This window comes from Somniosus microcephalus, chromosome 1 (genome assembly GCF_052327205.1).
Source record: "Somniosus microcephalus isolate GS21.2 chromosome 1, FLI_Smic_1.0, whole genome shotgun sequence".
NCBI lineage: Eukaryota > Metazoa > Chordata > Chondrichthyes > Squaliformes > Somniosidae > Somniosus > Somniosus microcephalus.
In genome coordinates, this window is record NC_140987.1 from 55892259 (window position 1) to 55905619 (window position 13361).

General features: G+C 40.9%; 1 protein-coding gene across 1 annotated transcript in view; it reads left to right on the forward strand.

Moving 5' to 3' along the window:
- srek1 (splicing regulatory glutamine/lysine-rich protein 1) overlaps nucleotides 1-12177 on the forward strand; it is a 97163-nt gene extending 84986 nt beyond the window's left edge. Inside the window, exons 9-12 of the mRNA XM_085981669.1 lie at nucleotides 750-890; nucleotides 2322-3143; nucleotides 5493-5652; nucleotides 8662-12177. Of these exons, the coding sequence (XP_085837795.1) occupies nucleotides 750-890; nucleotides 2322-3143; nucleotides 5493-5652; nucleotides 8662-9309 (1771 nt within the window). The 3' untranslated portion in view covers nucleotides 9310-12177. The remainder of the gene's footprint in view (nucleotides 1-749; nucleotides 891-2321; nucleotides 3144-5492; nucleotides 5653-8661) is intronic.
- Nucleotides 12178-13361: the final 1184 nt, after the last annotated feature.

Consider the following 13361-nt stretch of genomic DNA (forward strand, 5'->3'; position numbering starts at 1 on the left):
TTATTTAAAAACCTCAATCAGCTTGTGGCTTTCTCCGCATCTCTCCAAGGGCTTGGATATTTCCCTTGTGCCTTGGTAACCAGAACTGAATGCAGTACACAAGGTGCAAGCAAATCAATATAGAACTTCAGCATAATGGCCTCAGACTTATTAGGGCCAAGGCTGTGATAGATGGACCATTAGGTCTCTGGAAGGTTGCGTTAGATGGGCTTTGTGATTTTCTTAGTTTTTTATTTTGTAACTCCCAATGCAAAGTTCAGCTTTCTTGTTTATATCACTACACTGTAGAAGTAATTCATTGTGTGAAATGCATTGAGATGTTTCAACAACCTGATAAGGTGCTATATAAATGCAAGTATTTTATTAAGGTAAAAGCAACCACAGTCATTCTACACTTGAGAAAAATTGGATCTTATTTTATTTAAAAATCTTATAACCTCAGCCGTAAATAGAATTTACTCATTTTTCTTAATCAAAGAGTTCATTACTTTAATAAGTGGTTTCCAATTAAAAGCTTGAATTTAGATTCAGAACTAATATTCTTGTATCTTTGTAAATCTATTGAGGCTTGAAGCTACATATTTCAGCAACATTCATATGACTTGGGGGAAAAAAAAGATGAGCAAAACCGGCAGTAAACATAAATAGATTGAAATTTGTATCTTTGGAGTGGGTGTGTACATTAACTTGTACCTTGCATAAAAATGAACTTGTTCTCTGTGATTTACAAATTCCGTACACGCTAACAGGGAAAAGAAGACAGAAAGAGACAGTAAAGAGAAGGAAGAAAATAAAGATGGAGATGGGGAATATGGGAAGAAGAAAGAAAAGAAGTCCAGCACCCCACCGAGAAGAAACAGCTCATCTAGGAAATCTCGCAGTTCAAGCAGGTGGGTTATCTGATGATAAACTGAGGCATTTAATTATGTTCAGAAAATTAGATACATGCTTCCATATTTTTAGAATTGTCTTAAATTTGATGGACTGATGATTTTTTAAAACAAAGTTGCCACCAGCAAGGATTTATATAGACACTTCGACCCGGGTGATTTTTCACACTCAAGTTCACTTGTCACTGCTTGAAGTCTGTTTTGGAGGAGGTAGTAGAGATATTGGATAGGATAAAAATAGATCAAAATGAGTTACTTAAAAGACTGACAGTACTCAAGGTAGAAAAGTCACCCGGTCCCCGTGGGATGCATCCTAGGCTCCTGAGGGAAGTAAAGGTGGAAATTGCAGAGGCTGTGGCCACAGTATTCCAATCCTCACTAGATATGGGAGTGGTGCCAGAGGACTGGAGGATTGCAAATGTTACACCCCTGTTCAAAAGAGGAGAGAGGGATAAACCTGGCAACTATAGGCCAGTCTAACACCATTGGTGGGGAAACTTTTGAGATAATAATCCAGGACAAAATTAATTGGCACTTAGAAAAGTATGGGTTAATAAATGAATGTCAGCACGGATTTGTTAAAGGCAAATTGTTTTTGACTAACTTGATTGAATTCTTTGATGAGGTAACCAAAAGGGTGGATGAGGGTAGTGTGGTTGATGTGTATATGGACTTTCAAAAGGCGTTTGATAAAGTACTACATAATAGACTTGTTAGCAAATTAAAACCCATGGGATTAAAGGGACAGTGGCAATGTGGATACAAAATTGCTTTGATGACAGTTGTAGAGAAGTCAATGTTCCCAACATTCTAGCCTCCTGTTTGAGGAAAACTCAAGTACATGAGACAAAAGACACTTGAGGGTCTAGAAATTAGATCACACCTGAAAACTGGAGCGCATTGGTCGGAGCGTGCAATGCACGCACATGGTCGCAGGCAGAGCGTTATATTTGTGCTGGGATCTCATAATGAGTCAGGCGTGCAGCCAACTAAATACTGCACTGGAGTTTCAGCCTAGTTCATGCACTGCGGCCTGTTTGGGAGGGACGGATATTGGACACCTCTGAGGCCACTAGTTTCTGCTGTATTTTTAGAATTTATCATACAAGATAGACAGATTTGAATTTATATAGTGCCTTTCACATAAAAACTTCACAAAGTGCTTCATTTACAATGAATTATTTATAATATCCAGTCTTGAATGAGCCGCAATTCCCTCCAGCTAAACATTGGGAAGACTAATGCCATTGTCTTCAGCCCCCGCCACAAATTTGCCACCTATTGCATCCCTCTCCCCGACCACTGCCTCAGGCTGAGCCAGACTGTTTGCAACCTTGGTGTCCTATTATTGGGATTATTTATTGTCATTCATTGTCACTTTCTACCAGTTGTTGTGAACGTGATGTGTAATTATGGTAATTATATTTACAGAGAAAAATATAGGAAGAAAAGCAGGAGTTCATCAAGAAAAAGGTCCAAGTCGCCAAAAAAGAGGTCCAAGTCGCCAAAAAAGAGGTCCAAGTCGCCAAAAAGGAGGTCCAAGTCGCCTAAAAGAAGGTCCTTGACGCCAAAAAGGAGGTCCATGACGCCTAAAAGGAAGTCCATGACACCTAAGAGGAGGTCCAAAACACCAAAAAAGAGGTCCATGACGCCTAAAAGGAAATCCAGGACACCTAAAAGGAGGTCCATGACGCCTAAAAGGAAATCCATGACACCTAAAAGGAGGTCCAGGTCACCTAAAAGGAGGTCCAGGTCACCTAAAAGGAGGTCCATGACACCTAAAAGGAGGTCCATGACGCCTAAAAGGAGGTCCAGGTCACCTAAAAGAAGGTCCATGACGCCTAAAAGAAGGTCCATGACGCCTAAAAGGAGGTCCATGACACCTAAAAGGAGGTCCAGGTCACCTAAAAGGAGGTCCATGACGCCTAAAAGGAGGTCCATGACGCCTAAAAGGAGGTCCAGGTCGCCGAGAAGAAGGTCCAGGTCACCGCGAAGAAGATCCAGGTCGCCGCGAAGAAGGTCCAGGTCGCCGCGAAGAAGGTCCAGGTCGCCGCGAAGAAGGTCCAGGTCGCCACGAAGAAGGTCCAGGTCGCCGCGAAGAAGGTCCAGGTCGCCGCGAAGGTGGTCCAGGTCACCGCGAAGAAGGTCCAGGTCGCCGCGAAGAAGGTCCAGGTCGCCAAAAAGAAGATCCAGGTCGCCAAAAAGGCCTAGGACGCCAAAAAGAAGGTTTTCCAGATCGCCGTCTCCGAGAAGGTGACTTTACACAAATTGCTATGTATAACAAAATGAACAAAATAATTTATTTTAGACATAGTTAATCTAGATACTTGCATTTATATACTGCTTTTAACATCAAACAGCCTAAGTGCACTTGGTGGCCAAGCCTTGAGTCGTCACAGCCATGCACTCTGGACCTTTTCCCATAGTCCCTCATTCTTCCTGCATTTTTAGCCACCTTCAACAGACTGCCCAAAGCCTACCTCTTTGACTGTGCCTTCAGTCATCTCCCTAATTTTTCCACGATTATTGCTCTGTGTCTGTTCTTTCTCCCCCTTTGATTTCCTGTTTTCTATCAAATGTTTTGGGACACTTCACTACATTAAAGGCAGTGTATGTCTGGGCTGTTGTTGCGTGCTTTGTTTGAAGAGGATGCATGGCAGCTTGAGATCCGGGTCATTTTAACTGCAGACCCTTATTTACATTCGATAACGCTGACTCCCACCTGATGCCAGCAGGAATGACATGATGGCCGGTGGGAGTGGGAAATCACATGGTGGTAGGCCACCACTGGGGACTCGAGGAAACTGTCCCCCAGCAAGGTATGTGAAAAAAGGAAGGGGCTATCGCAGTCGCTGGAAGGAAAATTGAAGCTCGAGGCAGGGGAGGCCCAAGGAGTCCTCATGGGGCTTGGAGGAGTCCTGCTCCTTCAGGCCCATAAAGAAACCTTCAAAAAATGTTAAAATTAACTCTTCTGGCCCTCGATCATGTGTGTCGGCAGCTTTCGCTGACGCCTTCAGGATTTGGCATTGCAGCCCAAAAAACCTTGGAATTAAAATGGCGGAGCACGAACGCATTGGGTAGCGCCATGCCGCCATTTTATCCTTCTGCTGGTACAGTTCCCGCCATGCGGGCAGGACTCCTAACTCTAAAATAGAGCCTTCCTTTAAATTTTTCACAGACCTCAGTATAAATTTTTTTTCACAATTTATTATGCCAACCTCGCCCTGAGATACAGTTGTAACATTTTGGGGGAAATAGAAGCAAATCATGAGAATCCAGATGACTGTTTACCTTCACGGCTTTACTGAAAATTGGGGATTTGTGCCATAAAGACGATTAGGAAGGTTTACCCTCTCCACTTCATAGGGCTGACACAGAAGTTTTGTGGAACAGCCTGGTGAGACCGCCTCTGAGACTTGATGATGACGATAGCATTGATGCCCTTTTTCCTGCATTCATCTTTGCAGTAGTTTATGGAGATATGACAGCTGATTTTCTTCTCCCTCCGTGTATAGAAGCACTTTCTGCTCATTGATTCCCCCAGCATCACAATTGAGGTTGAAAATATACTATTGTTATGCAGGCAAAATCTACTACAAAATCATATATCACTACAAAATTGCATTTGACATCAATCCCTAAGTATACAATTTTTCATACAGATCATTTTGGATTCACTGTCCAGTGTGGATTGCTATGAAATATGGAATATAGCACTTTTGAAGTAGAAACATAGACCAATTAATTTTTTTTTCCTGGAGCAGGCTAAATTTAGCACACATCCTATATGGGAGATGGGGTGCAAGGTGTGAAATGCAAGGGCAATCTGTAAATTCAGCTCCTTAATTTGATTTTGCAGAACCTGTGAAGAGTTTAACAGGTAAATGGGCAAAGTGTGAAAGGTATTCAGATTAAATGAAATGCACAAATTGGTGGGTATTAATGAGGTACAAATTGTTGGAGATTGGATCTATTAGTATTCAGAACACCAAAGTATTGTTTACATAATCAGCTTTTTCAACTGGCTATGGGCTTGTAAGCAGCACATGGGTACTCAGGCTAACTGCTTTTATACTGTTTAAAATGCACAATTTGTCTAAACAAAACTATTTGTTTAGCCTGATACTTTACTTATAAAGTAATTTAAAAATATTTATCATATTTAGATGTCCACAATCCCTACAGAAAATTGCTGCAAAGCCATCTTCTTTGAAGAAGAGCAGGGGAATTCTCCTCAGAGTCCTGGCCACTATTTATCCTTCAACTAATATCACTAAAACAGATGATTTGGTCATTAGCACATTTCTGTTTGTGGGAGCTTGCTGTGTGCAAATTGGTTGCCACATTTCCTACATTACATCAGTGACTACACTTCAAAAGTACTACATTGGTTGTAATGTGCTTTGGGACGTCCTGAGGTCATAAAAGGCACTATATAAATGCAAGTTCTTCTTTGTTTCTTATCCTGCAGAATTCCAGGGACCCTGCCCAATTGAGGGTTAATACGATCATTGTATTTCTGGATATTTGACTGTCCCAAGTTTTTTTGCACTGCATTTGCAGTAGAGGTTACGTACAAAAATGTTTCTTTTTTCTTGTCAGGAATAGGAAAGAGAAAAGAAAAGACAAAGATAGAGTTGAGATCAGAGAAAATGCAAGTGGCCAGAGCCAGGATAGGAGCAAACGGGATCATTCTACCTCAAAGAAGAAGAAAGACAAGGACAAAGACTGCAAAATCAAGCCGGATAAAACGGATATCAAGGTGGGATTTAATGAAGGAGTTGCTGAAATTAAACCTGTACTGTAACTTACATTTTATTTCAAGTGTAGTTTAAAATAATTCAAGAAACCTAAGTGAACATTGTGGATGTATGAAGCAGGTTTCCTAACATTAGTAAGCAGAAATAGATGGGGCTCCCCTTACTTGAATATGTGTTTAGTTGATTATAAATCAATATAGTGTTTGTAAAATAACCCTAAAATATAATGCAGCCTAAATCTGAATCAGAGTCGATCTGTTAGACCGAGTCAGATGTCTATTCTTATCCTGAATAATTGGGACTTGAGATATAATACTAAGAAATAAGTAGGTTTTAAATGAAGACCATTTTCTGTTAGGTGAGTTCACTGAGGATAAATCTGCATAATAATGAAACAGGAACACCCAGTTTACTCCACACTGGTGTTATGAAGTCTTTCTTCACCAGAGGACAAGGCAATCACAATATTAGCCATTTTTAGATCAACTGGCTTTGGCACAAAGTGGCATTCCACGATAGATCTCTTGAAATGTTGCACTCACTCCAAATTGTTATCTAAATACTGCAGTTTTATATAAAAAGTTCCAGAGGCAGTAAAAATGCCAGTTTCTGAGCCGGTCTGAGCAATTACAAATCACTTGCCAATTGGGCATTCTGTTTATACAACTGGTGTGAATGTTGTTTTTTCTTTATTTAGTTTTATTATGAATTATTACAAGATTGTAAAGCACATTACCACTTCATTGTGTCACATGAGCTGCCTTTCGGCTTTCCAGGACTGACTGGGCATCATATTAAAAGGGGATTAAGTATTGAATCTCATGGTCTTGTCTTAGATTCAAATGTTAATTTTTTTAAATGTTTGAGTAATGAAGCTTGTTTTGAATTGTGACTTTATGAAAATCCAAAAAATGGCTTGCTAAACTAAGGCTGCGAATTTGCAGCCGCTCAGAGGGCAGGCTTGGAGGCGGGTCCGCTGTCAAAATAGCAAAAATTGATGGCGGGTAGGAAACCCGGTGAACCCGCCTCCACGCGAGTCTCCCAGGTGTCAGGTCTGTCAGCGGAGAACTGACCCGACACCAAGCGGCAGGGAATACAATTGAGCTTGTTAAATGGCATGTTAAGATCCAATTTAATACTATTTTGAGGCTCCCTTGCAATTTTACGTTCTCCCCCACTGGTTATCCGCTGTTCGGGGAACACGCCAGCTCAAGCTGGTGTGATTTGAGTCTGGTCTGATGTTTCTGATAAGCTGACAGCTGCAGAAGTGGTGTAAAGGATGGCATGTTGCAGCTGGTGGGTTTCAGAGCACAGAAAATGTTGGTTACTGTATTTTTAATACATATAGAGATTTCTTTAGCTTACAAGTTTTTAGATCCAACTGTATGTCCAGTGCCACCGCATTGGGAGAACCTCTCTCATCATTGACAGATCGCTTCTGTCATCTCACCTGCAGCTGCCATCTATTGCAGCAACATCGGTGCCCTTGAAAAAATCAGACCTTGGTCCTCCGAATCCTTCTACAATCAGCCCCAACACCAAAATCACCAGGCATCATCCCTTGACAACATTGCTGGCCAGGAGGCCAGCGATGGCATCACCATGGCCAGATTTACTTCACTTGATGCTGTTAACCCTGGCTGCCACATGATGCGCCAGGTTGACACCATCCCACACCAGCACCATGAAGCATCCATTAATGCCCAAGCCATTTCATGCACTCTCATCACTGTAGGGGGGGGGGGGGTGGTGGGAATTATGTCTGAGCATTCACTGGAACTCAGTAAGATACTTCTCAAAGTGTGCTAAGATCTGTCCAATAAGGGGCGGTTTTGGAAAAATAGATTTCACTATGACAGCACATTACCAGAAACTTCACATGGACATTGGCTAAACCTCTCAAGTGCCTACCCTTGTGTGTTAGTTGGTATGCTTGCAGTAGGATGAGGGTGAGTGTGAGGGGTGGCTAGTGAGATGGGAAAGTAATAAAGTAGATAGAGAGGGTTGGGCGGAGGTGCAAGGTAAGTTGGTATGAATAAGGATGTGCAGGAGAAGGGTATGGCAGGCAGAGTGATGGGGATGTGTTGAGTGGCACAGCAGGGTGAGTTTTGAGTGTGGCTTTGCAGTAACGTTTCGTGATCCACTGAGATCATTGAAAGGTTGGCGCCACTGCAGCCAGGGACCCCTGACGACATCCCTCTTGTACACTCCTGTGCAATGTGCAACCAGGCTGCGTTGGTGTCCTGGGGAGGTCTCTTCTGCCCTTGGAAGGGAAGAGAACCTCCCTACGTGCTGTCATTGGAGAGCCTGGGTGCAAGCGTCCATCTCAGTGTTGTCAAACACTGACAGAACAACTGTCAAACTCCCAGTAGATGTGGTCCCTTTAAGGAAACCGGCTGATGACGCAACATCAAATGACATCATCAGACCCACTTCCTGTTAATTGACCGGGAAGCCCGCAAAACAGGAACTACAGAGTTTGAAGATGTAAGCTATCTACCTGAAGCTGCATGTCCAGATATATAGATTCTTGACCCACCACTTCAGTGATCGATCCTTCAGTGAGGTTCTGATGTCAGGGCCACGCTCTGTTGATTTTAGTTACTGACTCCAAGGCATCTGTCATTACTGCTCTATGGTAGGCACTAGGGGATATATAGGAGTGGCTTGTGGAGTGACTCCCAACTTCATACAGTGGATGCGTTTATGTTAAAGAACACTATCAACATCAGTGCCAACTATTCTAAAGAAGTTGTGTTAGAACCATCATCAACTTTTTACAGCATAGAAAGGGGCAATTCAGCCCAGTAAGGGCAGTGGAACGGGACTAAGTGGATAGTGAAATAGCTGTCCAATTCATCCCATATCTACCCTTTTGTACTTAAAAGGTGTGGCCTATATTCAAGTAAATACTGTTTTGCGATAACGTAATCAAACATACATTATTTAGATTAATACTATCAATCCATGATTTTTGTGGTTTCTGTAATGGATATTTAATATGTTTTCAGGTGGAAAGAGACTGCAATAATGAAGAAGGATATAATAGTGGCAAAAACAAAGAAACCAGTAGTGATGTCTTGGTCAACGTTAAAGAAAATGGTAACCATAACATAATTCACCATAGCACGGAAGAAACACACAAGTCTGAGAATATCCCTTTAGTTAGTGCTGAAGAGGGAAATGGGGAACAAACAGACACGCTTTCTATGGACTTAAATGATATGCACAACAAGTCTGTTTCTTTAGCTGAGGATGGAAACGGGGAGAAAACAGACACGTTTTCTACGGATATAAATGATACCCAGAACAAGTCTGTTTCTTTAGCTGAGGAGGGAAATGGGGACAAAACAGACACGCTTTCTAAGGACTTAAATGATATGCAGAACAAGTCTGTTTCTTTAGCTGAGGAAGGAGACGGGGAAAAAACAGACACGCTTTCTACGGGCATAAATGATATGCACAACAAGTCTGTTTCTTTAGCTGAGGAAGGAGACGGGGACAAAACAGACACGCTTTCTAAGGACTTAAATGATACCCAGAACAAGTCTGTTTCTTTAGCTGAGGAAGGAAATGGGGACAAAACAGACACGCTTTCTAAGGACTTAAATGATATGCAGAACAAGTCTGTTTCTTTAGCCGAGGAAGATTGTCCTTAGAAACTCAACCTTTCCAGAACAATTATACATCTGTGTGACATTATTTTTGATGGATCCCAGAACTGGGTGCTGCTTCAATCTTTGAAAACTGAGAACAGAAGGAATCTGTAATGTAAAACTTTGCTGTGTTAGTTCATGAACCAACAAGCATAGAATGAATGGATGGATGGGTAATGTCACTCAGATTGAAAATGACAAAGTAGTGCCTTTGTCATGAAGGATCTGTAAATACATGTATCACTTTTTTTAAACTCTCTCAATGCACATATTTGCCTTCACAGAATTTTGTTAAATCCGTAAGATATACGTACGTTATTTTGCTAGTATTGTTAATGAGCGGAGGGAACAGGTTCATACTCTGGTTATAATATTAACCATTTCATCATCTGGAATTCTTTCACTCCTTGCAGTTGTAGAGTTGGCTGTTTGCAGATGTATTGATATTGAGAGCTGAAATAGTGTCCGTAGAAAAATACACAGTTGGACAGAATAAGATTTTATTGCAAAGTACAAGTTTTCCACATTTCAAATAAAATCGACATTTCCAATCCCTGTGCATTTTTTTTTAGCTTTGGTGGAAAAATGAAACCAATCTCTGTACGTATGTGCATCAGAGATAGGGTGATGTTAATGATGTTACAATGGTACTAATACTTTCACTGAAATTATAGTGTGTCTATTCAGTTTGTCCAGTATAGCTTTCTAACTTTATTAGAAGATTGGCTTATTGGCTCTGATTAAGATTAAGGACAGCAGTGCTGATTTATTGTCTGGTTTATGGGATTCCTGCTACAAATTATTTTTGTTACTGAAAGCTGTAAACTAGGGTCATTATTTGTTAATATTCTGTCTAGGTGCTGTCAGTTACTGGTATATTAATGATTACAGATAAACTCTAATGAGCAGTAGTGTAAACTACTCTACATTTTTACCCATTATATTTAAGAAACCAGTATAGTGTACCAAAACTAGACATATGAGGATGTGACTCACTTTTAGCTTACTAGACAGCTCCTGCACTGACTCAGTGAATAGATACATCACTTAAAGTGATGCTGAGCCATACCAATTGGGAAGGTCCCACGTTCAATGATCAGTCCCTGCTGAATTAGCTGTGAGATGGCAGTTGGGGTGTGACAGGTGGCCTCAATGCTGTGGAATAGGAAGGGGAACTAGCAACCAGGGTGTCTGTTCTTAATTGCAGTCAGTGATCTTTGCAAGAAATTGTACATATGCAAATGTTAAATGAGGATAAAATTCAGCTTGGTTGCTCATAAGCCTACCAATGCTGACACTCGCCATCTAGGCTCATGCAAGAGGATTGGCTACATGGGTCAAAGTACTCGAAGACTCTTGATGCCTATTGAACCATACCCTAGTATGGGCCACCACCTTCAGAAGAAGAGGGAAGAAAATTGAACAGGTAAAGAAGCAGTAATGTAAACTACAGGAAACTTTGGTTTACCTGGAGGTTGTATGTCCGGAAACCTTGATCTACCGGCAGAAATCAGGAGCCGTTTTGTTAGGTTTTTTTTCTTCTCGTGGCTTTTTTTTCCCAACAGTCAGGCTCTGGAAAGTCTCTCTGAAGCTGTTGCTAAGCTACAGAGACGCTTCCAAGGTACGGGCCGACTGTTTAGAAGCTGTTGCTAAGCAACAGTGTTTGTTGTCAGATACGGAGATGAAAACCTCCATATGCTTCAACGTTAACGCTGGTATGTCCGGCAGTTTTGATAGATCGGCAACAGCTCGGTCCCGTCGGTGCCGGATATAACAACGTTTCCTGTATTCTACATTTTAACCCATTCTATTTTAAGAAACCAGTATAGCAAAAAAAAGTTACCTCAGCCTCTGGATTTTTGCAGGCTAAAGTGCTGTAACGTCGTGAAGAATATTTATAAATAGTTAATGGGACACGTTTCTGATAATAGTGCTCTTATTTCTATTTCATGAATTTCTGTTATTTTCAATGGCAATTGGCTGTTTTGGCCTAATTAATGGGAAAAAAGATTAAGCTCCATTAATGACCCTGTTTCATGACCAAGTACAGTACAGCTAATATCAAACAGTCTGTTTTTAGAGGCCATCATTTGTCTAGTTCTTAATACTGTAATATTTGTTATTCTAAACTATTGCTGGATTTATTTGACTTAGCAGGATTTTTTTAACATCTTTTCTGTACGTGACTGCTTTCCTGCCAGAGAAAATGCCCCCTTTGTGAAACTAAGAGCTATAATTGAGTCCAAGTACTGTACCATTGATATACTGTACTTATCAACACTGAACTTAGCACACTACCATTCATAGTCCAAATATCCATTTCCTAATTTTTACAGAAAAACACAGGATACATTATTTCTTAGTTCACTGATCTAATAACACTGAAAAGTAAATAATGTCTGTTTTATTTTGATAGAGGTTCACATTTGTTAAATAAGCTCCAGTCCTGTACTGCTTACATTTTGAAAAATGCTTTGTGTTAGGAGGGTGAGGTACATAGAATGTTTACTGACATTTTGTAATGTTTAGCACTTGTAAGACTGTGAAAGTCTGCAAATATGCCATTTGTATGTTATGTTAAACTGTGAAGTGCAATTTTCTATTAAAAGTTTATAGTACAAAAAGAACCACTCATCATACAAAACTCGCAAATTGGTTAGTTTCTAATTACAGTCCATTTCAGAAAATGTGACTGGAGTCATCTTTGTGGCACTAAAGATTGTTGTGTGATACCCATTTTACAAATAGTCACAGATTGCTGATGTGATTATTTGGTACAACAGTTTCTTTTTAATTGTTATAAAATTAATAAATATAGTTAAACTATTAATAAAAAGACAACTGTTTCATCAGCTGTTGTTTTCCCTCTTACAGCATGGCTTAGCTTGAATGCTGTGCAATGTAATGACTTTGGAAGGCTGTTCTCTAATAATACTGGTTAAGAAAATACCTTCAAACAAGATGGGAACTGTGACAAAAACAAAGCATTTTTGTCTAATGGTTTATTTATTGAATTATTTATTTCTGGTCACAACAAACGCAGGGTTAAGCTTGATAACTGTTAGCAGTTTCTGCAAACTGCAGAGGATATATATATCCTTAATAACAACAGAAAATGTTGGAAAAACTCAGCAGGCCAGGCAACATCCGTGGAGAGAGAAATAGAGTCAACGTTTCAGGTCGAAACCCTTCGTCAGGACTGAAAAAGCACAGGAAATGAAACATTAAAAGGTCAGTTTGGGGGCTGGGAAATGGGGATGAGAGAACAAAAGAGAAGTGAAGAGACATTAAGAGGTATTCAAAACGAGACGAGATGGTGATAGGACTAGTAAAGAGACAAAAGACGGCTCTAGGTGTGAAATGCGCTGGCAGAATGAGAGACAGCTGCCATATATATATCCTTGTTTGTTTTTGACTATGGCTCCGGCTGTAAACCACTAAACAAATTAATTGAACAGAAAGTAAGGAGAGAAAGGGTGGAAAGTGAGAAGTAAAGGAGCAGTGAGAGAAAAAGGGAAATAAAGAGGGTGGGGAAAATAATGCCTTTAATGCAGAAAAACACCCAAGGCAGAAATGTAAGGGAAAAAATGGATGCCAAGCCAAAGAAGGAAATATGAAAATGACCAAAAGCTTGGTCAAAGAGGTGGGTTTTGAGGATGGCCTTAAAGGAGAAAAAAAAGGTAAACATGGGAATTCCAAAAGCATAGGGCCTAGAAGGTTGAAGGCATAGCCGCTAATAGTGCGACAAAGATGGGGCGCTCAAAAGGCAGGAGTCAAGAGGAATGGAAACTTTGGAGGTGGGGCGTGTTGGAACTAGAGATTACAAAGATGTGGAGGCGAGACAATGAAGACCAAACGTAGATATACGAGGGCAGACAAGCGGGACAGTGCAGGATAGGATACTTGCAGCAGAGTTTTGGCTGAGCTGAAGTTTACTGAGAGTGGACGATGAGCAGCACGCCAGGACAGCATTGGACGGTCGAATCTGGAGGTGATGGGCATGGATGAGGGTTTCAGCAGAGATAGGCTGAGTTAGGGGCAGAGGCAGGCAATGT